Source organism: Myxine glutinosa, chromosome 14 (genome assembly GCF_964187855.1).
Source record: "Myxine glutinosa chromosome 14, kmMyxGlut1.1, whole genome shotgun sequence".
NCBI lineage: Eukaryota > Metazoa > Chordata > Myxini > Myxiniformes > Myxinidae > Myxine > Myxine glutinosa.
The window spans coordinates 42,245,194-42,268,238 of NC_136274.1; the positions used below are offsets into that span (position 1 = coordinate 42,245,194).

A 23,045-nucleotide genomic window follows, 5' to 3' on the forward strand; every position below is an offset into this window, starting at 1 on the left:
GCGATGAAGCTATCTCTGAGGGCCTTTCACTCACTCACCGCAGGCAGGTAGGTGGTCTTTCTGTCTTCTACCGACTCCTCTCCGGCCTTGCACCCCCCCAGCTCTCTCTGTGCTCTGTCCCCCAAATATTCCTACAGGTCGCACAAGATCTGCCAGCAACCCTCTGATGGTTAAACTGCCGAAATCTCGGCTCTCTGCTCACCTTCACTCTTTCATTCCTCTTTTCTCCCGCCTCTGGAACAAACTCCCTCACTCCCTTCAATCCCACTCCTCCCTCCAGGTCTTTAAAACAGCTGTTCACCACCATCTCTTATCTTCCCCCATCCAAAACCTTGATCTTTTCTACCCCCGCTAATTCACCCCAGATCCACCTTGTTTGAAATTCCAACTTCTTTCCTGGAAGTCCTGGCAGTGTCCATATGTTTTATACCTCTCCAACCGCCCCCTTCCCATGCCCCCCCCCCCCCCCCCCAAAGCCCTCGCCCTCTCTCAGATCTCTCGATGTCTCCATGTCTCTCGGTCCCTGCTCTCAAATGTGTTTGTGTCCTTCCCCCTCTCTCCCCATCTTGTCTACCGCTCTCGATGTTGTATGTTTTATGTGTCGGTTTGTCTTTCTGTGTGATTAATGTTCGCTCTTTCACGAGCCTCGATCTTGTATACAAAAAAAAAAAAAAAAGCTGTATGTTGAAATATGTTGAAAAAGTCAAAAGTTTACATGGGGTGTACTTACTTTTTCGCGTGACTGTAATTGATTTCTTTTCGTATCTCTTTGCAAACAAAACTGTTTCTAATGAAATGATGAATCACTTAACTTCTCACTTCCCGTCCCTAACTGAGGCTCAGCGTCTGGAGCTGGATGTTCCTATTACCCTTCCGGAGCTAACCCATGCACTTGCTGAGATGGATTTTGGAAAGGCCCCAGGTGGAGATGGCTTGCCTGCTGAATTTTTTTCTAGCATTTTGGGACCTTTTGGTCCCGGAGCTGCTCAATGTTCTGGATGCATCCCTTCTGTCCGGAGAAATGCCGCTCAGCTTCAGAAGCGCAGTAGTGTGCCTACCACCAAAGACTGGTGATCTCTGCCAGGTGAAAAATTGGCGACCAATTTCATTTTTGTGCACGGACTATAAACTGTTTTCCAAGGTACTCACAAACCCGTTAAAGGTCATCGGTGATCTGGTTTTACCTGACCAGAGTTGTGCAATTCCTGGCAGATCCATCTACAACGAGATATTTTAAATCAGAGACCTGATAGATGGTCAATGTGTTAAAGATGATTTTGGAATGGTTTGTCTTGACCTTGACAAAGCTTTCGATAGTATTGACCACAAGTTTATGTGCCACGTGATTGAAGTATGTGGCCTTGGTGTAAGGTTGAGCCTACATTGGCTTGTTGTATACCAACATATTTAGCTTCAACAAAATCAACAAAGAGCTTTGTCCACCCATAAAGGTTCAGAGAGGGGTAAGGCAAGGTTGTCCTGTTTCTGGATTATTATTTACTCTTACTTTGGACCCTTCTTATTGCACGAAGAAAAAATATTTCTGGAATCATTCTTTCTCCCAGAAGTCCTCCCATAACCCTATATGCCTATGCTGATGATGTCTGTATTTTAATAAAAAACAAACAAACGTGTATTGATGCTCTTGTTCAGTGCTTGATGGAATTTAACCTTGCTTCTTCTCTAAAATGTAATTGGAAGAAAATTAAGGCATTATGGTTCTCCCCTCTCAAAAATCGCTTGCCTGGGTCTTTGCCATTGCCACCACCCTCCCTTCCTGAGAGTTGGAGTGGGGAAAAGATGGCATGAAATACTAGGGTGTTTTTTTAGGATCCCCACAGCATGTCCAAAAAAATTGAGAAGGAACAATTGATCAGGTGGAGAAACGGTGAGTCGATGGAAAAGGGCTCTACCCCACCTCTCCTGTAAAGGCCGTGTGTTAATCATAAACAATTTGGTCACTACCCTTTTGTGGCATCGATTTATCTGCCTGCAACCACTGGAAGTTTTCCTCAGAGCAATTCAGACCAAACTGGTGAATTTTTTTTGGGGTGGCCATCATTGGCTCCGACCCAACGTCATATGTAGTCCCTCTGCAGAAGGTGGGCAGAGCCTCATCGATGTGAAATGCCGCTTGTTGGCTTTCAGGCTCTGTTCTATTCAACGGTTGCTATATGTAGAACACCTACCAGGCAGGCTCTTGGATTGTCTCATCTTGCGTCGAGCAGGGAGACTCGGATATGGTTATGAACTGTTTTTGACAAATCTTCAACACGTTGATGTATCACTCCTCCCCATCTTTTACCAGAGTCTCTTAAATGCTTGGCAGAGCCTCTCGGTAAGCCGCCAAGCTGATGCATACAACCTAAAAATGTTTGCACACAAGCCTTTATTTTTTAATAATCTTTTCCCGTCATTCCATCAAGTCGGGATTTCTGCCAACACTTTTTAGCGGCAGACATTTTAAAAGTGTGGCATCTCCGACTTGACTCAGGGCCACCAACTCATTTGTGGACTTCCAGCCACCGAACAGGAGTTTGTTCCAGGAGACCAATCAGGAGGGTACTGAGAGCAGTGATCCAAACAGGTCATCACCTGGGCCTACAGTCGACTGACGGGGTGCAAGTAGTACCACATGAAACAATTGTGCCAAAATTAATAGTAGAATTTTGCCACAAATGAACTTGGTCTCGAACGTCATATGACGACCCAGTGAAATTGTTCTGTGACCTAGTGACCCGGTGAGGAAAACAAAGGTTCTGTAATATTAACGGTGAAATAAAGAATTGTGGAGACCAAATACTTTTGTCAATTTCAACTTATTTTTTAGAGAAAATTGAGTTATTTGAATAAAGTGCAAGGGTGCCAATATTTCTGGCCACGACTGTATATATGATGCAAAGATGAACTAATTGGATTATGGCATCAACAGATCGAAGGTCATAGGTCATGCCACGTAAAAATGTGACAACTTGAGAACGGCTGAATATATTTCACTCAAACTTGGTACAATTTCGGTTGACGTTGTGAGGTCAGTGTTGGTCTAGTTTTATATTTTTGATGGAGAACCGTGAGTGATTTATTATATATATATATATATATATATATATATATATATATATATATATATATATAGATATATCTGTTCAGTTTTAAATTTTACGATTCCTTGCGTTTGCACACGAATAAAGTGTAATATATGGTGTAAATCGTGTGCCGATTTGTGAGGCTTGTTCATAGTAAGTAAACATAGTGGTAATACCCTTGGCGCTCACCTGGTAGAATAAACAGTATACTGCACCAACTAAAGGTATTTTAAACCAATTTCAATGCTTGCCAGAAGACAGGGCAGCATGTAGATTCATACTAACATAATCATAAGACTTTAAACAAAAAAAACGAGACCAAAAGTTTAACAGCGGCGTAGCCGGGCTTGTAAAATATTATAAACCACAAACACATATGATTAGCTTTTTAAACAGTCGCTAATGCTGTTTATAACATTAAACAAAGAAATTTGGAGGAATCTCGACATCCATGAGGTAAGTTTTACTTACAGAACTGAGCGAAGATCTACTGTAATCTATATACCCCACAAGGGTTGGAGGTGTGCTCATTTACCAAGCAGCTAGCTAGCGCTTGCCAAGCCAGCCGTTCCTTAAGGGTTTTGAATGAAGTGCTTGCTCGAATGTTTAAACCACTTGGCGATCTCTCCACAAGAACCTTGGTAAATGAACACACACACAATGTTATTGAAGCTCAACCATTGATCGACTGTAATCTCTATACCCCAAAGATGAATGGCCCTTCCTGCCACTCCTGTAGTGAGCGGGTGAACTACTAAATTAAAATGTCGGTCTGTGCAGTCAGCCATCGTAATGACATCATAGACGTAATGACGTAACGGACAAAAACTGCCGCTACTTTAATATGGAGAACATGATATGTTTTAACTTCCAGTAGGTTTGCAGTCACTATGAAGGGATTAGTGTTACGATTAGATTTACTATAATAACGTTACGTTATCATTATTTCAAAATGATATTATTATCAAAAAACCGAGGTGAATTCCTTACTTCCTCAGTTATTAATATTAGTGCCGAACATCGCTCATCATTGATCATGAACCATACACCGCTTCAATCCATTAACCTTCCATTCACGACATTGGGATCAAAGTATTATGGTTATATTTACTATATTATTATTATTACAAAAACGATACACGACTGTAATAAGAAACCTGGGCTTAATTTGTCCGAAGCGGTCCGAAGATGAGTCATAACACCTCACACGAAGGCCTTTACGTACCGTACTGTTGGAAGAGACGTAACGCTGATGCTTTCAATATTTGATGATCATTTTAACAATCGGTTTGTTTGTGTTTCACACTGAATGAAAAACCGTAATGGTAGAGCATGGCGATTGTGATATATGACAGGTTCGACGATATGTTTCGGCCTGAACGGCATATAAATCAAAATGGCGGAGTGTGGAGAGTCAGCCGTGTATGCCGTAAACCGTAATGACATCAGACGTAATCACATGACCCTGTCCAGATCACGTGACCGTAATCATAATCAGTGACCGTAATCACGTGACCAGATCCTCAGCTCTGATTGGTATACCTTTGAGGGGACATTATATATATACACATATATATACACACACACATACATAAGGACGGACAAACACTGTTCTAGACGGCTCTGCCCAATGGGCTACGCCGTAAAAATACCTATTTTGGGGGCAAACCCCCCCCCCCCCCCCCTCCCACCCCATGTCCCTCCTCAGACCCCAATTTTTCGAATGCCTTGAGCAAACATTGGTACATCACGGATGATGAGGGTTGTGGTGACGTTACAGCAAAATTGTGTGTGTAGGTTCTGAGAAAAAAAGCAAATACCTATTTTGGGGGCAGGTCCCCCATAGACCACCTTAGACCCCGACTTTTTTTTTAAATGCCAGGAACAAACATTGGTACAACAGGTGATTAAGGTTGCGGTCAAGCTTAATCAGAATTGCATATGTAGTTTCTGAGAAGAAAGCAAATATTTATTTTGGGGGGCAACCCCCCATATCTGCCCACAGGGGCAGATTTTTTTTATTGCCGTGTATAAACTTTGGTACATCACGGGTGGTGAAGGTTGTGGTAAAGTTTCATCGAAATCATGTGTGTAGTTTCAGAGAAGAAAGCAAATATCTATTTTGGGGCGTCAAACATGGACCCACTTTGACCCTCCCCCCTCCCCCCGAGACCCCGATTTTTAAAAAATGCCGTGAACAAACTTTAGTCACAACACAACAAATATGATTTGTGCCAAATTTGGTCGCAATCCCATCAGCGGTTTCGGAGAAGAAGTTTCAGGTGTTTAAGGACGGACAACGCGCCATCGCATAAGCTCCCCTGAACCTCGTTCCAGGTGAGCCAAAAATGAACTTTTATTTTGAATCTAAAATAAAATGAAATTTTAACATGAGCACTGTGATGCCAGGACGGTTAAAATTATTCAATTTAAACTCTATGCCCGTCTTTGTAAGATAATGCAGAAGGAATACCATATCATCCTTCAAGCTTTAACTCTTTATCCTTTAGCAGTAAAAACAGCAACTATTCCCGTGATCGAGACGGGCTTTGTGGATCACGCAAGATTGAAGCAAAACAAACTGTTCGTTTTTGATAAAATAACATGACACTCGCGGCAAAAGTGAGCTAACCTTTTCGAATAGTTTACAGTATTTTTATTTTTTATTTGTAAGCATTTTTAATAAAACTAATTATTTGCATTCGTGTTAATAAACTTTAAAAAAAAACTTATGAATCACGAACCTTTGTGAACCTATCCCCGCTTTTCCCATTGAGACATTTCCCTGAAATTCGAGGCTTCACGGTAATTTTCAGGAACGCATCCCCCGCGAATGCCAAGGGATCTATTGTACTTCCATCTTGTACCTGTAGAAGAACCACCTTTAGAGGCCATTTTTCCCCGCAGAGCAGGGGTTGGCCTTTTTTGGGCACCGTGGTCTCCTTTTTGAAGCAATGTTTTATGGCCGGATGCCCTTCCTGCCACCAACCCTGTGTGAAGCGTTAAATTAAACAAAAACAAATTTCACTTTCTGGAGACATTTTAATGATGTTTGGAAGTTATTTCCTCATTCTTCAAGTGCAAATTCTTGAAAAGTGCTTCAACATCAAATCAAACAAAAAACGTACACAGTTGAATGCTTTCAGTACAACTTGTCATAAATTATTCATTTTTTTCTCAAAATTACGAGGTGGTTTTTCACCTCATTGTTCCCATTTATCATTTGCTGTCAGTCATTGCTGGTGCTTCTTGTGTCTGGGTCGCAGCTTCTGGCCATTCATAACAATCTTGCAAGAAGTTTTCGTAATGGTAACTGTAGAGGTGAGACCTCACAAAGTCCATCTTATCTGCTGGTTCTGGATGGACGGACGCCACACCATCAGCATAAGCTCTCTCCAGCACCTGTAACAACACACACACACACAATTTTGCATTATTTGACTGGTACCCAGAATACCCAGGGAAGTGATGGCACTTTAACTAAACTCAGTGGCTGTAATGTGTCGCATATGTTCGTCTCTGTCTCCATGTGTGTGTGGCAGCTCTACTACGAGCTTAATAGCATTTAAAACAAGTACAAAAAGTTTTAATTAAAACAAAAGCCGCGTCGATGTTACACAATGCCTAGATGCAGCTGTGCCTATAACGTCGATGTTATACGCACAGGACATTCCTATTGATTCGATTACTTGATGTTATTTTTGTGCAAAGTGAAAATATATCTCGGCAATTTCCCGTGTGTGGCGACGAATTTTTAATATATCTCGGCATTTTCCCGTCTGTTATTTCAGGCGGTGTATGACTGACCATGCCGCGATTTAAAAAAATATATATATCTCGGCAATTTCCCGTGTGTGGCGACACGTGAACGAAGCTATGCTCCTCTCTCCACATTATTGTGACGACGTATAAATTAAATATTTCATCGTGACGATTGTCATCAAATGGACGAATTTTTAATATATCTCGGCATTTTCCCGTCTGTTATTTCGGGCGGTGTATGACTGACCATGCCGCGATTTAAAAAATATATATCTCAATGGACTTGAAGTTACAGGCCTTTGAGAATTCATTTCGGTCTATAAAGGGCAACTTTCATTGGATTTTCTTCCCGTTTTTTTTCAACCGAGTCTAAAACTATGTTAGCGACTGTGAAAAATGAAATGATATATCGAATTTGATTTGAAATAAAACTGTGTGAGAGGAAGACACCACGGGCCTACAAAACAGGCCTCAAAGCTATGCGAGTTAATAAAATGGTGGATATTTGTTTATATGAAGCCTCTTCCAGAATAGGTGGAGCTATGGTTCCCAGAATGGGTGGAGCTTTGAGGTTTTGTCTTCTCTGCAAGAACAAGAAGAAGAACAAGAAGAAGAACAAGAAGAACAACAACAACAGCAGAGTGCACTCTATGAGCAGCGTCTGCGACGCGGCTAAAAACAATTGGCTCGTGTGATGGAAGACTGGAGTCATTCACTCACCTTCACTGCAATTTTCAGTGAAACTTCCTGAATGGATCCCAGTGGAGGATAAAGTCTTCCTTCAGCCAGATGCTCATTGGTCACCAGTTTGACAATGGTCTGCACTCACACAAAATCACATTCACGGCTTAAAAAGGATCATTTTTAAACTGGCGTGGTGTGGTGAAGGGACGCATGAATAAAATGGTATTTCCAATCAAAGCGCATCACTAAATTTAGGGGTAAAGCAACATGAAGCAAAGAAAGAGCAATGAGAACAAACGCTGCTTTCGACATTATTTATAATCTTTACACTTGGAACTCGAATGTAAAAATGAGATCACTCCGGGAAGACCAGTTTACTTAAGACTCGGATTTGGAGCTCTCGGGCTGACAAGTTACAGCAACAGTAGTATTTCATTTGGCGATGGCTCCTTGCAACTTCATTCCTCCAACTTCCCATTTGGTGGATTGGACTGTTGACCATAATAATAAATATTGAAGTTTATACAACGGGGCAACCCGGACCGGTGTGTCCACAGGCAGAATAGTCCCTGGGGTGGGTTGTGGTGCAAAATGTATTTTTTCTATATTCTTGGCCTATTATCTCATGGAATGCAAATACATTGTGCTTTCCATCTGTCTGATACTGATGCACATTTCCCAAACCAGTATTTCAAGGAACATATGTCTATGAACCAAAATTGTCTTAGACACTTCAGGTTTAACGTACACTCAGCTTTTGTGTACGTTCTGCATAAACATTACCAACCTGACTTTTGGTTCGATATGGTCCAACCGGTTTGTTAGGGTTTAAATGCTCTCACGTAAACCAAATGATCAATGTCATAAAGATATATACAATAGAATGGACATGCCTGAAGTTTCCGATAGCAGCACGCATAACTTGCGGCAGCCATCTTGGAGTATGTAATCGCTACTGTGACGTGATCGATTGAGCACGTTTTTCATTGAAGATCCAAGCTGTTTTCCATCCAAAAACATCCAATTTCAGGCATCATGGCATAAATATAAACCCTACCTGGCGATGTGTACCACTTTTGATATCAGATGTGTAACTCGTGGAGTATTTGTGCCGCATTTCACTCGCTGTCGTTCATGAAATACTTCCGTGTGAATACTCCACTGGTGATCCATCGGATATTAACAGTGCTCCATACATATATTTCAATGGGAAAGTCATCAAACTGCTAATTAAATAAGAGATCCGAGCGGCTCTGATGGTCAGTTTCAAAATAATCGGCCCAGTAATAAGGGAGGAGAGGCAAAAAAGCCAAAATGTTAACGGACCGATGGACATCGCAATCCATTTTGTAATGGCTCTTTTAACCTTACAATATATTGTTCACGGATCCATGGTCTGGGTTCATCATGAGGGGAATCCTCGGACCTTTACCCGACCTCCAGTCCTGAGGCCGCCAGCCACAGATAACTCTGTGGACAGACTGGTTCCTAGGCAGCACGGGCAATGGGGTAAACAACCTCGCATCCTGCTCCTCTTCCACCCCCTCTACACTGCTCCCTCCCATCATTTCTCTCTCTGTTGTAACTTTTTAAAATAACTTTCCTTCATGAATATCCTAAATTAAAACAGCAACAAGCTCAAACAAAGCAAAATCACAACAGCAGCTTTTTTAGCTCACTGTACCATTGTTAAAAATTTAATAAATAAAGTACGGTATTGTTACGGGCGTCGGGGATGAGGACCTGAGTCCCAAACGTCACTCCCGACCGACTAAGTGTGTTATCGGGTGACTAATGGCAGCAACCCCAAGTCCTATCCCCAACCTGCCGGGCGGAGGCCCGCAAGCTGGCCGAGCGGTTTTTGGAAGCTTGAACTTTTGGTTTAGTGCAAGGAGTTTAAACTGCCACACTGGCAACTCAGGGGAGCTTGCAACCCGATCCGAAAAAGGTCAATCTAACAAAATGAAATACAATCAATTTACTTCAAATAATGCAAAACGATACAATAATCAAATCATACAAGTACAAGTATAACAGACTTAATTAATTAATAATGACAGACAAACAATTAACACAGGCCACATACAACCGATACAAAAGGCCGACACAACACTCTATCTAACCCAGGGAAGGGAAGGTAAGCAAAGTAATAAAATAATATTCGCAGGGAATTTAAATAAAATGTGATTTGAGGATAGAAATGGAGTGGGATTCAGGCCTGTTTGAAGAGCAGCTTCATCAACGTTCGTCAGAGCGGGCTTGGCCGGAACCAAGGTTCATCAACGTTCTGCAATCCCTTTATCCTTTGATCCCTTTCCTTTCATCAACCTCCTTCATACAACACGTAAAATCCCTCAGGAAGTCATCGAGGACGACTCCTTGATGTAGCACACGCCGAGCCCGTTCACAGCATGAAGCATGGATCGCTTTTTCACCACCCCAAAGAAGCGCCTTTTTCCACACAAGACACTCTTCCTTTTTGTCCACCTCCTTCATGCACAATGAGTCCTTCAGAAAGTTCGTAGAGGTCGAGTCTCTCACACCAACAAGATCACCGAAGCCGTTCACACCACGGGCAAGTATCGCGTTTTTACCACACTACCAAGAGCCGCTCTTCTTCCTCTCTCTGGCCTTTTCCCCACTTTCTTGCTTGAAAGAAAAAGGGTTGAATCCTTCCCAAAGCTGTTTTTGTGCAACACCACCAACAGTCAAAATCACGTGGCGTAAAGGAAGTGGATATGGGGTAAACTTTAAGTAAAAGGAAAAATAAATACGAGAAGGTCCTATTTGGGGAACCACAACCGAACTGGCACCCCTATGCAACACACCCCAAACAACACGACTCCCAAATGACCGACATTTCCACAAACGCAACAGTATTATCAAATCTATTATACAAATTGAAGTTCATGTCTGTCTGTGTGTCGGCGGCTGCTTTTGGTGCGACTTTTACTTTTCTATCCTGGGTTTGAGTCTTGGCCCAGCTATAAACTGTCATCCCGGTGTTTTACAGAATGGGTGATTCATCAATGTGTGTGACGTCCCTCCAATGGACGTTAAAAAGGGCGTCCCATCACCGACATTAGTTGGTGGATGTTTATGATCCCACGGTGTCCTTTGCGAAGAGTCGGCAAGTTATCGCCGGCACCCAGGGCAAATTACAAATTCCTGCCCTAACCTTAGTTGAACATCATGCCTGACAGGCGAGTTTGTGAAAGACTTGAGCCAAACATCCCCCAGCAAGACCGTGGGATATCAAACAAGGCGTAACCTGATATTTCACCGGCCATGACTTCAATCCTGTAACAATGAGGAAGTGAGGACGAGCCAACGAGGGGTTTCACTGGACTACTAAAAAGAAAATCACAGGAGAAGCTAGGGCTCGTCAACGGACCCAGGAGCATCGACCAACATGACCCCCTATCCCCTCACCCTCCTCAACCCCCCACTCTCATCAGCCCTGATTACCTGCCATTGCTCCCAAACAATCAAATGCAATCACAGTTCCACTGGCTTCCATAAAATCAGTAATATTAACAACAAGCGTTACGCCTATGTCCCCGGTCGGTGAAGTGATGTGAGTTGACAAAGTGGAAGACGCAGAAAACATGATATGATATGATATTTCGCTCACAAGGTTCAGACATACATGGAGGTGGCCATCTTGGATTTTGACGTGGCGACCCAATTTTCAATAGCGTTCTTCCTTGTGCCTAGATACACCCAAACACCAGATTAGAAGTTGGTACTTTGCTTATTTTCCAAGATATTCCACTCACAAGGTTCAGACATACATGGCGGCGGCCATCTTGGATTTTGACGTGGCGACCCAATTTTCAATAGCGTTCTTCCTTGTGCCTAGATACACCCAAACACCAGATTAGAAGTTGGTACTTTGCTTATTTTCCAAGATATTTCACTCACAAGGTTCAGACATATATATGGTGGCGGCCATCTTGGAGTTTGACGTGGCGACCCAATTTACAATAGCGGTCTTCCTTATGCCGAGATACACCCACACACCAAATTAGAAGTTGGCACTTCGCTTATTTTTCAAGATATTCATCTCACAAGGTTCAGACATACATGGCGGCGGCCATCTTGGATTTTGACGTGGGTTGCACCCACACACCAAATTCGAATGCGGTCCTTCGCTTATGCACGCACGCCCGCCCGCACGCACGCACACACGGACGGACGGACGGACGGACGGACACACGGACGGAGGGGAAAACCATAGTCCCCCTTTCACTCCGCTGTGCAATGGGGAACAATAATAGCCCCTAAGTCTACCCTAGTTGATAGCAAGGCTGATTTGCCTCTCGGAATAAATCATGCAAATAAAGCCCATAACGGCTAAATACGGATCATCATACAAATTATAAATTATTACTACTCACTTGTGGAAGCTAAGACAACGTTATTTTGCCCCGGTTTGATCATTTGTGCAGTTAATTGCAGAACATTCACCCCCACTGCTGCAATACGACTTCCTGGAAGGTGCCATCATACATACTCCAAGATGGCGGCCAGAAATTCTGTGCTATACACTGGCATGTATATATTTATATATATATATTTCTATGGTCATATTATCATCAATACTCATTCCCATGCTAAAAAAAAAAGAAAAAAAAAAGGGGGATATTGTAATCCGCTCCATCTGTCCATCCGTCATGCTATCTCCTAAACAGTTGTGCAGAAATTCACCAAACTTGGTGGTGTTGATCACCACGTGGCAAGAAGGTGCGAGAGAAGTATCATTTTGGCCCCGCCCCCATGGGCAGAGTAAAATATATATATAAAAAAATGCAATTACGGGCACATTTTATAACTTTTCTAAACGAAACTTTGTATACGAAATCAACATTGGGGGGGCGCATGAAATATGGACCAATTTTTGGAATTCCATCCCCGGTTCATGCCCCAGGGGGTGGGGTGGGAAGCATGGGGATTTGCGATGGCAGGCCATCGACTTCTCTCTATTTATAATTACCATTAGAAAACAAAACTACCACCAACACTACTCCATGCAGTGTTCTTCATGTACATATTTTGTCCGAAGATTATGGTACAAAAATAAAAAAGTTAATCTTACTTCTGCAGCAGTGAGGAAGAGCTCTTCGTTAATGGTTCGTGCACCACAAGCCACAACTCCCAAGGCCAGACCAGGGAATACGTACGCGTTGTTTCCCTGGCCTGGATACAGAACCCTCCCATCGGGAAGAGTAACTGGTGGAAATGGGCTGCCACTTGCAAAGATCCCACGGCCCTGCAATGCAAAGTATTAATGATACTTCACTTGAACGCAAAGGAAAACAATGTTGTTTTGGCAATAAATAAAAAATGTTAGTCATCAAATACATACATCCATTCGTGTGCATTTGGGATTTGACCAGCATGCTGGCGATAACTCGCGTACAGTTCACCAAACAATACCACAGGATCTATAACATCCATCTGCAGTCGATGCCCGTAGATGGGTCCCCAGCTTAACGTGCCACCTGGTGGATGGCGCATTATGCATCCGCTCACTACCTGGCCGAGAAATCACCAGTCTAATCATAAGTCTCCATCATTGTGGAGAATTAAACCAGACAAGACACCTGAAAGGTGAGTGCACTAACTCAGTGGCATGCACACAGCACATCGTGAATTCTGCTTAAAGGTTGGGGGTGCTAAAATGAAAAAAAGACAGCGAAGAGGCATGTGTTGGGCAATTAAACATGGCGAAGAGTGGATGTAATTTGCCTACGGTTTATTACCTTTTTGTAGGCAATGACAAGGCTCGTGGAGGAGCGAGAACGGATCAGGATGTAACAGAACAAAAGGAACAGTTGAAAAAGAGGGAGGGGGGAGGAACAACCGAACAGCAGGGATTAGGGACAAAATAGAGGAAGATGAGGGCTAGAGGAGGATACAGGGGATAAAAGATAGATACAGCCACAAATTTTCAGGAAAGAAAAACTGGAAACTTGGGTTGAGGAGAGCAGAGAGTACAAGACCAGAAAGGAGGTGGTAGAAGAGAGAGCGACCAACGACCTGTCTGATGGGAAAGTGTTAGACTCAGCTTCATCGTGAGATTTGAATGGTTGTGGAGGCCTTGGTTTCCACAGCGTCAAGTTGAGATAGATGTGAGGCAGGGGCACCAACCCACCAGCCCAGAGGGAAGAGAAAAACATATTCCAAGTGTTTGACCACCTTGTGATTCTATGAAGGTCAGAAGAGAGGGAAGAGGCTGCTGCCCGTCTAAACGAGGTACGAAGGATGTTACGTTAGAGGGTGGAGTCATCAGCAAAGATGGAGGATTTTCCAGAGAGTCGGAAAGATCATTCATGAGGATTATGAAATAGTATTGGGCCCAAAACAGCTCGACAGAGAGAGGAGATGAGAGGATCCTATTGAGAGCCATGCGTTGGCTACTAGAGTAGAGGAAGTCAGTAACCCAAGATTGGAGTTGGCCTTGGATGCCAAAGGCAGAGAGTTTGGAGAGCAAGGTGGGGTGGCTGACAGTATTGAAAGCTCGAGATACGTCTGCATCTTGTGCCTGACATCAAGGGCCTCCATTAGTTGTTGGGAGAGTCGAAGCAGCACGTCCCAGGTGAAGTGACCTGGTCTGAACCTGGATTGATGATCTGACATGAGGCCGTTGGAGAAAAAGAAGGCTTTGATGTCGACTGCAATGATGGATTGCTTGACCTTGCTGACGATTGGAATAAGCTTGATGTGGCTGCAAAATATATCTGACCTGTGTGTGGATGACCACTGAAGTACCTTCCGTACAGTACATTTACATCCATATCAACAGCATATTGTACTTGGTTAAAATTCAAGTGCGACTAACATTGTCGATTATTCGGAAAATCGTTACCTTTGTAATTGAGTAGCATTGCTCTGCACTGCATTCCGCTTTGCTTGTAGGATTGCTGAGAGCGAAGATGACAGGTTGCTCATTGGTCTCCGCCATATCTCTCAGAATATCCTCCGTAAAAGCCCCTCCAATGGCAGCCACTCCTGAAGTGATGAACTTACAGCTCTAAGTCATTTCTCTTTCCCACACAACAAATTTCATAATAAGTTATCGCAAATAAACACGTGGTAGCAAAACATCACTTGGAATACGATTACTTATGATTAGCAAAGCATTCAGGAGGTATTTTGCTCACCGATCAACACCGAGGGTTTCAGAGTTTTCACAGCCTCAGCCAGGTACTTAACAGGAGCGTGTTCATGAGCAAAGATCTCTTTTTCGGCATTGAGTGATCCACGGCCCTGAGCGGTCCAACAGACCAACAAACAAACAAGAAGACGTCATGCGTAGCACGATACTTGCAAAATCCGCACCCCCCCCCCCCCCCCAAAAGTTTTCCATTGATACAGCAAATTGTCCATTTCATGAAGATTAAAACAATCTTGATCAAAGCTCGGGTCAACAGGATGAAAAGTGACAATTTTTCAGATGAAAAATGATTTTGGAAGGTTGACCTTGAGTTGACCTTTGACCTTTTGACCTCAAAAATAGTTAGTTTCCCTATTTAGTGACTCAATGTGCAAATGTTAAATTTTCAAGTCAATCGGATGAAAATTGGGGATATTAAAAATTTGGCCTATGTTGACCTTTTGGCCTATGTTGACCTCAAAAATAGATGGTGGTTGAATTCAGTGACCATCTATCTATAATTCCAGTAATCTCTGTGTGTATGTATGTATGTATGTATGTATGTATGTATGTATGTATGTTTGTCTGTGACCGCTGTTTCTCGACAACTACCGGTCCGATATACTTTAAACTTGCCAGGTATATTGCTGGGGACCCGAGGATGTGCCTTTTCAAGGTTTCATATTAATCGGAGAAGTAGTTACCGAGCTATGTCCAAAAAACGATTCAACCAATCAGAGAGCAGCGACCTATCACGTGTGCCGAACGTGGCGAACAGACTCTGCCTCGGACGGCACATTTGAGAGCGTATTCATTTATTTCACGTTGGCAAACTATGTTGGCATTCAACTATGTTTTAAAACTAATTAAAACTAATTTGCGATTCATCGTAACTGCGATATGCGACCTTCCGGACAGTGAAGACTGCACTTCCGGCAGCCAATCACAGAACGCGTTGTTGCGTAGGCGTGGCCGATGTGAGAGCGAGCCGAGCCGAGCGCGTGCGCCATTACGGTTCGTAATTCGATTTCTTCCGGAGAAAATAATAATTTCTCGATTTCTTATGCGCATTATTTCTCCCAATTCAGTCAGAGCGAAGGGCGGAAGCGAAGAGCATTGTTTTTTTTGTTTACGGGCGTACGGGCGTACGGGCGGGGTAGAGCGTACGGGTAGCGTTTTTTTTTTTTTTTGGCAAGGAACGGGCACCCACGTACGGGCATGCCCTAGTATATATAAATCCTCTTAGAAGTTCAAGTCAATCAAATGAAAATTGGTGATTTTAGAAATTTGGCCTATGTTGACCTTTTGGCCAGTGTTTACCTAAAATATAATTTGTGGTTGAATTCAGTGACCAGATATGCAAGTCCTCTTCAAATTTCAAGTCAATCGGATGAAAATTGAGGATTTTAGAAATTTAGCAAAGTTGGTGACCTTTGGCCTATGTTGACCTTTTGACCTATTGACCCCAAAACAATAGGCTTCTTGCTTTTGACCAACTCTACCATTTGGTGAAGTTTCGTGAAGATCGGTTGAAAATTGTGACCTGTGGGCCGGTGACAAACAGACAGAACCACAAACACAACGAAACAGACAAAAAAACAAAAAACAGACAGAGCCACAAACACAACCGACCAATATACTTGAAAAATCTTCGATTTTGCAAGGAATAAGTCTCTCCCTGATAAACGAAACACCAACCACATATAAAGTACACAACGAATGAGTCAGTTGTTTTTTTTATGCCGGCTAAGTCCGCTTTCATTCTAAGCTCCACGTGCCTTATGGAAAGACCTGACACAAGTCAAAGGAGGATTAAGGCTCAGGTTCGAGGGGGAGAGTGAGGAAGAGGAAGAAGAGGTGGGTGTGGGTAGGTGGAGGAAGGGGAGGCGGGTGGGTGAGAAGGAGGAAGAGGAAGGAGGTGGGTGAGAAGGAGGAAGAGCAAGCATGTGTTGAGGAGGGCAATGAGGAGCCAAAGGAGGTGGGTGAGGAAGAGGAGGTGCCTGCACATGAGTGGGGCTGGGGAGAGGAGAAGGCATATCGGAGGGAGGGGGGGGGGGGAGAACAAAGGAGGCATGCTCTATGTTGGAGATGCGCACGTGCAAGGGGGGCTGTGGAGGAGGTGCCCACAAAGGGGGACTGGAGCCTGATCATAAAGATCATCAAATGTTTCATTACATATGAAGGTCATCAAATTATTAATTACTCGCATGGACATAACACAGTTTGAATGCCGCCTGATCTCCTAGAAAGGTTCGCTTTCCAACAACTGACACCAGCAGGAGCAGCCTCACAAGTCATTGAAAAGGAAATACAAAATGGAAAAAGGGACTCATCACAGAGTATTTTTTCCTACGAATGAAGCAAATTTTAGATTGAAATACCAAACATATGAAAGGCATTAAAAAGGTTCGACAAACGAGATGCTCAATCGAAGACACGGCAACGTTTTTTGAATTTTCAATATGTATCGAATTAGAAAACACCCACCCCTCAGACCTGATGGCATCTTAGACTATGACCAGTATCTAGTCTGGAGACCTTTTAAAGGTCCACAGAGGAAGGCCGTTTCACATGCCATGTCACAGCTTCAAAAAGAATCGTAATATCAAACATTCTCACTAGTTGGCAGTCATGTACAATGAAATGCTGCGAGGAAGAGCCGAGGCACATTGCAAGCAAAGCAAGTTCTTCATGTCTAGACTTGGGTTAAATGATAACATTCCGTGTTATTCCAAACCTCAGGACAATTCATCAGCTTAATACTGAGGCTTCGGGGGACCGTTCCCACTGGTGTGAAACAATACGGAGGTGGATGAACACCACCTGGGCTGTCCTGGGGACATTCAAGACACCATGGATCAAGGTCGTCCAGCACTGCGACAGGCCAAGACGTTCAGGGTGACACAGCGAGCAGGCATTTCCATACTGAACAGGAAAATGAAAGGAAAGAAGATTTGTGCAAAATGGTTTCTGAATGTGCTCAATGATTATCATCATCTGGGAACATATGGTGGGTGTCGAGGTGCACAACTCCGTCTGCATCGATAGCAATGCGATGGTGACGCACATCCTCAAAGCGGATGGAACACGAGTGCAGTCATTTGATCCACGGGTGCACAGACAAAGTTCTGAATGGTAGTCGCCATGGTCACCAGAAAGAAAACTCACTTCTCACAACCAGGGCACTGAAGGTGATACGCGTCATGTTGTACTCCCACCTTTTAATTGCCCTCGACCATCCTCCGTGCTACAACATCACACAGGGTACTTGCGCAGATACTGCAGCAAAACAAAATGCACTCAGCGCTGTATTGGGAGCAAATGGAATGGCTGCTGCAAGTCCAAGTTAGCTCGGTAACAGAAGTTGTGCCCAACGGGGCCTCTGACCTTTGACATCATAATCTAATCAGTTGATCTTTGCATCATCTATCTATAATTCCAGTAATCTCTGTGTGTATGTGTGTGTGTATGTGTGTGTGTATGTGTGTGTGTCTGTGTGTTTGTCTGTGACCGCTGTTTCTCGACAACCACGGGTCCGATATACTTGAAACTTGCCAGGTATATTGCTGGGGACCTGAGGATGTGCCTTTTCAAGGTTTCATATTAATCGGAGAAGTAGTTACCGAGCTATGGCGATTTATTTACCAAACTAATCACAGAACAGGTTGCGGGGTAGGCCAGCCAATCACAGAACACGTTGTTGCGTAGGCGTGGCCGATGTGAGAGCGCGTGCGCCATTACGGATAGTAATTCAATTAAAATTGCCAGATATATTGCTGGGGACCTGAGGATGTGCCTTTTCAAGGTTTCATATTAATCGGAGAAGTAGTTACCGAGCTATGGCGATTTATTTACCAAACTCGCAAGCCGTTCGCTTTGGCTTTGCGAATGGACCAAACCATTTCATGTAAATAGAGGGGGGGGGGGGGGGGGTTCTACCGTACTCGCAAGCCGTTCGCTTTGGCTTTGCGAATGGACCAAACCATTTCATGTAAATAGAGGGGGGGGATATAATTTTAGATATATATATAGTACGGGCACGCCCTAGTTATACATAATTGTATCAAGTTTGACTTTGATCCCATCATCAGTTCTTAAGTTATTGTGGTAACGAAAATCTACCAAGGACGGACAACCCAAAAAACAATACCAGCGGCGGAGAGAAGGAGATCGTTTTTGCACCTGAGCGAAACAAATTGTGCTAACACTGCAACGAACACAAAATTGAAAACTAGTCTTTCTAAAGATTAAGAAAAATGTGTATGCAGTCTGTGCCTGCTGGTTGCATCATTGCTGGGAACGAGGCTGTGCCACTGGTGCAGGTTCCCCTGTTTCCAGTAAGCTGATGCTCATTTTGCCGACCTCGGAAGGATGACCGGCTGAGTCAACCCACCTGGTGTTATTTTACCAGCATGATAGGGGCTCGAAGTCAAGACCCTAAGATCTTAAGCCAGCCACCTTAACCATTTAGTCAACGCCAGCTTTTTCTAAAGATTAGGGGTTGTCTGCGTCGGTGGGGAAATAACCAAACGTTGACAGGTATTCAAAGCAAGTGGAGTTCTCTCTTGCTTTGAAGGGCTCGCGGACTAAAGGTGGCTTCACCTTACCAATGGCAGGTAGCACACCACACACCTCTCACATCACTTTGTAGAGAAAATAAAAAACCAAAAACACAAAGGTCATCCGTCACGTCCTTTCAGGCAAACAAACTTTTCACAGACTACAATTTCCCCCCTTTCTACCGAAAACCTTGACGAGTTCCAACACGCTACAGTCCACAAGCAACGTTTGATTGCCTGGTCGATCTCACGAAGAATGCAAAGGAAAAATAAATAGCCACGGGACCCCAGCAACACGCCAAACCCAGCTCTGCAATGCACAAGAAGATCCTTTCACTCCTCAAAACAAAACCCCATAAGCTCATACCGATAACCTTATTTCACCCACAAAACCGCAAGAACCGTCTCCCCAATCCTGTCAAAAATGCAGACCAAGCAAAGCCTCTTCTTCTATAACTTATGGCACGCCATGGCGATTCCTTAAACACAGGAACGCTCACAGTTCAAGTAAATGGTGGAAAAAGTGACTGTTATCAAACCATGTGGTCTTACCTTCACGATCAACCCTTTGGAATCAACCATCCAAATGCGCTTGATGGCTTCCACACGTGGTGTTCCTTCCTTTTCCATGGCCTTCATTATCAGATGGGCAATGCCCATGGCAGCCTAGGAAAAAAAATAGACACCAGGAAACCAAGCAGGCCGAGTTTCAAATCAGTACTATTTCGGTTCACCTTCATCTTCCTTCATGAAAAACACTACAGTTTATGCTGCAAGAGATACAATATACACTACCGGTCAAAAGTTTTAGAACACCTCAATTTTTGTACACCGCTCCTTTCCTATGCCATCTCCAGGTGCTGCATAACGTCATTGCCGGGCACTGAAGGGGGCTCGGCAATGACGCACGCTGAAAGGGAGTACTCAGTTTTAACTCTGGTTGTTTGTTTGTTTGTTTTCTTGTTTGTCCGGGTGATATCTCAGCCATCCTTTGAGCTAGGAAGCTGGAATTTGGGCACAATAGTGAGCAAGTACTTTGTCAAAAAACGGTATTTTTTGTTTTTTGATGAATCAATTAATTGATTAGTTATTTAATTATTAGCGATTGAGGGCTTATTTATTTTCTCTCATCTGGGCATTATCTCAGGCACCTTTTGAGTTAGAAAGCTGATATTTGAGCATGACAATGACCAAGTGATGTGGCTATCAAGGATATTTTGGATTTATTGATTAATAAATTAATTATTTAATTTTTTTATGAATGACTTTTTTTAATTACATTTCTAAAAGGTACATCTTCGGATGAAGCACGAGTGGTTTAGTTATGCTATTAGCCAATTGCTTAAGAAAATATTTTATGACAATCTTTTATTGATTTTAAGTATGCAATTAATCAATCAATTAGTGTACACCTCTCCCTCCAAACACAGCCTCTATGAGCTGCACTGCGGTATTGCCGGGCGCCGGAGGCACCCTGGAAATGCCACGCTGGAGGATATTTAATTATTTGGCATGGGGCGGTGTACTTTGAATGTATCTGTACTTGTTCCAGTTTTTGTTGAAATTTACACAGTTTAATGTCTCAATGTACTCTGAAATTAAGCATAGAACAAATAAACAATTGGAGATTAAAGGAAATCATAGAAACATTTTGTTTAACAAAATTTAATTTAAACTTTTGACTCAGCAAAGTAGCCACCTTATGCAGATATAACTGCCGAACACACTCGTGGCATTCTTTCTACAATGGAAATCAAATATTGTTCTGGAAATTCTTCCCAACACTGTTGCAGAAGTTCCCACAAATGTGTTGCACTTGTAGGTTTCTTTGCTTTCACCCTTCTGTCCAGTTCATCCCAAACCAGCTCGATGGGGTTTAAGTCTGGAGACTGTGCTGGCCATTCCATGATTTGAAGCCTACCGTCTTGTTCCTTTCCTCGAAGGTAGTTTTGAGATAGCCTGGAGGTGTGTTTAGGGTCATTATCTTGCTGTAGGATGAACCCCTGACCAACGAGGCGTATACCAGAGGGTATTGCATGGCGCTGCAAAATGCTGTGGTAGCCCTTTTGGTTCAAGGTGCCAGTCACTCTGTGCAAGTCGCCGACTCTGGATCCAGCAAAAGAGCCCCAGATCATCACGCTTCCTCCTCCATGTTTGACAGTTGGTGTCACACACTGATGAACCATCCTTTTGCCTACTCGATGGCGTACAAAAACCCTGCGTGATGAACCAAAGATTTCAAATTTTGATTCATCGGTCCGTAAGACCTTCTTCCAGTCTTCAGTAGTCCACTGGTGGTGCTTCATGGCGCAGGCAAGCCTCTTTTTCTTATTTTGCCATCTTAGCAAAGGCTTTCTTACTGCCACTCGACCTGTCAAACCTGCAGCTCGAAGTCTTCTCTTCACAGTTGAAACTGAGACTTGCTTACTTCGACCAGTGTTAAGCTGTGCTTGAAGATGTTGTCCTGTGAGCCACCTATCACACAAGCTGATGACTCTCAGAAACTTGTCTTCTGATTCTGTTGTGGCTTTGGGTCTGCCAGACCTCTTCCTGTCAGAGTTTCCTCCAGTTTCCAAGTGCCTTTTGATGGTGTAGGAAACTGTACTCACTGACACCTTGGCTTTCTTTGCAATTTCTCTAAAGGAAAGACCTACACTTTTAAGGGTTATCATGGTCTGTCTGTCTTCCTTTGTTAATTGCCTTTTTCTCACCATTATGATCGCAATTTACTACTTCCTGTAGTGCAGTATTGTCCAAATAATGCTTCAGAGGGTGTAATAACAGTCTGTTCCAATACTGCTTTTATACAGACAGGGGATTTGTAATCAAGTAATCAGCAGAGGTTGGACACCTGTAGGAATTGTTTGCATCGACTTTCAAGGCTTAATTTACTTACATTGCTGCAGAACAGCTGTAAGTTGTTAACCCATTACTTGTTCCGTGAAGAAGGCCTTTTTTTTTTAACAACATAACTGTGCAATTTGCATTATTTTCCCGTTTTTGCTAACCTAAACTTTTTTTTTTGTTTGTTTTACCTCGAACAGTTTACTGCTTACCTTTGTACCATTTCAGGTTATTCACTGGACTTGAATTGCTTAAATTTCAATAAAAACTGGAAAAATCGAGGGGTTCTAAAACTTTTGAACGGTAGTGTATATATACGTAGTGTGTTCAAAAAGTATCCGACCTTTATTTTTCGTGCGTAAAAAAGAAGAAGCTAGGGAGGCGTTGATTGGTGCACGTATGTAGGCGATCCTAATGCGCACGCGTGAATTTTTTCCCACCTGCAGAACCTGTCATTCGACGGCAGACCGCCGATGAGTGAGGACATGAAAGCGAGCGCCGTCGGATTTTCGTTTTTGACAAAATGACGGAAAAACTTGAACAACGCTACTGCATCAAATTTTGTGTTTTTTGGCCTCGGGGATGTTGGATGCTTCCATTGTGATGACTGCAACTTGGTTTCTGGGTCGTACCCATAAACCCAGGACTCATCGCCAGTGATCACTGTGTTGAGGAAGCTGGGATCGCTGTTCAGTCTCCAGCATGTCCTGTGCAATCTCCAAACGGAGTTGCTTCTGCTCAATCGTTAGCAGCTTTGGTACGAACTTCGCTGAGATTCTCCTGAAGCCCAAATCCTCCTTCATAATGGAATGAACGGTGTTGAATCTTGCGGATCGTTTCCACTTGGGAATCGCCAAGCTTTACACAAAATTTGATGCAGTAGCGTTGTTCAGGTTTTTCCGTCATTTTGTCAAAAACGAAAATCCGACGGCGCTCGCTTTCATGTCCTCA

At 43.3% G+C, this 23,045-nt stretch overlaps 1 protein-coding gene across 2 annotated transcripts in view; it reads right to left on the reverse strand.

The window, feature by feature from the left end:
- Positions 1-6,108: 6,108 nt before the first annotated feature.
- Positions 6,109-23,045, reverse strand: part of LOC137439729 (NADP-dependent malic enzyme) — a 140,830-nt gene continuing 123,893 nt past the window's right edge. For both annotated transcript variants that reach the window (XM_068135769.2, XM_068135770.2), the window contains 6 exons: positions 19,803-19,916; positions 14,699-14,804; positions 14,404-14,546; positions 12,631-12,804; positions 7,569-7,667; positions 6,109-6,488 (listed from right to left, as the gene is read on the reverse strand). In XM_068135769.2, coding sequence (XP_067991870.2) covers positions 6,306-6,488; positions 7,569-7,667; positions 12,631-12,804; positions 14,404-14,546; positions 14,699-14,804; positions 19,803-19,916 — 819 coding nt within the window. In that variant the 3' untranslated portion in view covers positions 6,109-6,305. The remainder of the gene's footprint in view (positions 6,489-7,568; positions 7,668-12,630; positions 12,805-14,403; positions 14,547-14,698; positions 14,805-19,802; positions 19,917-23,045) is intronic.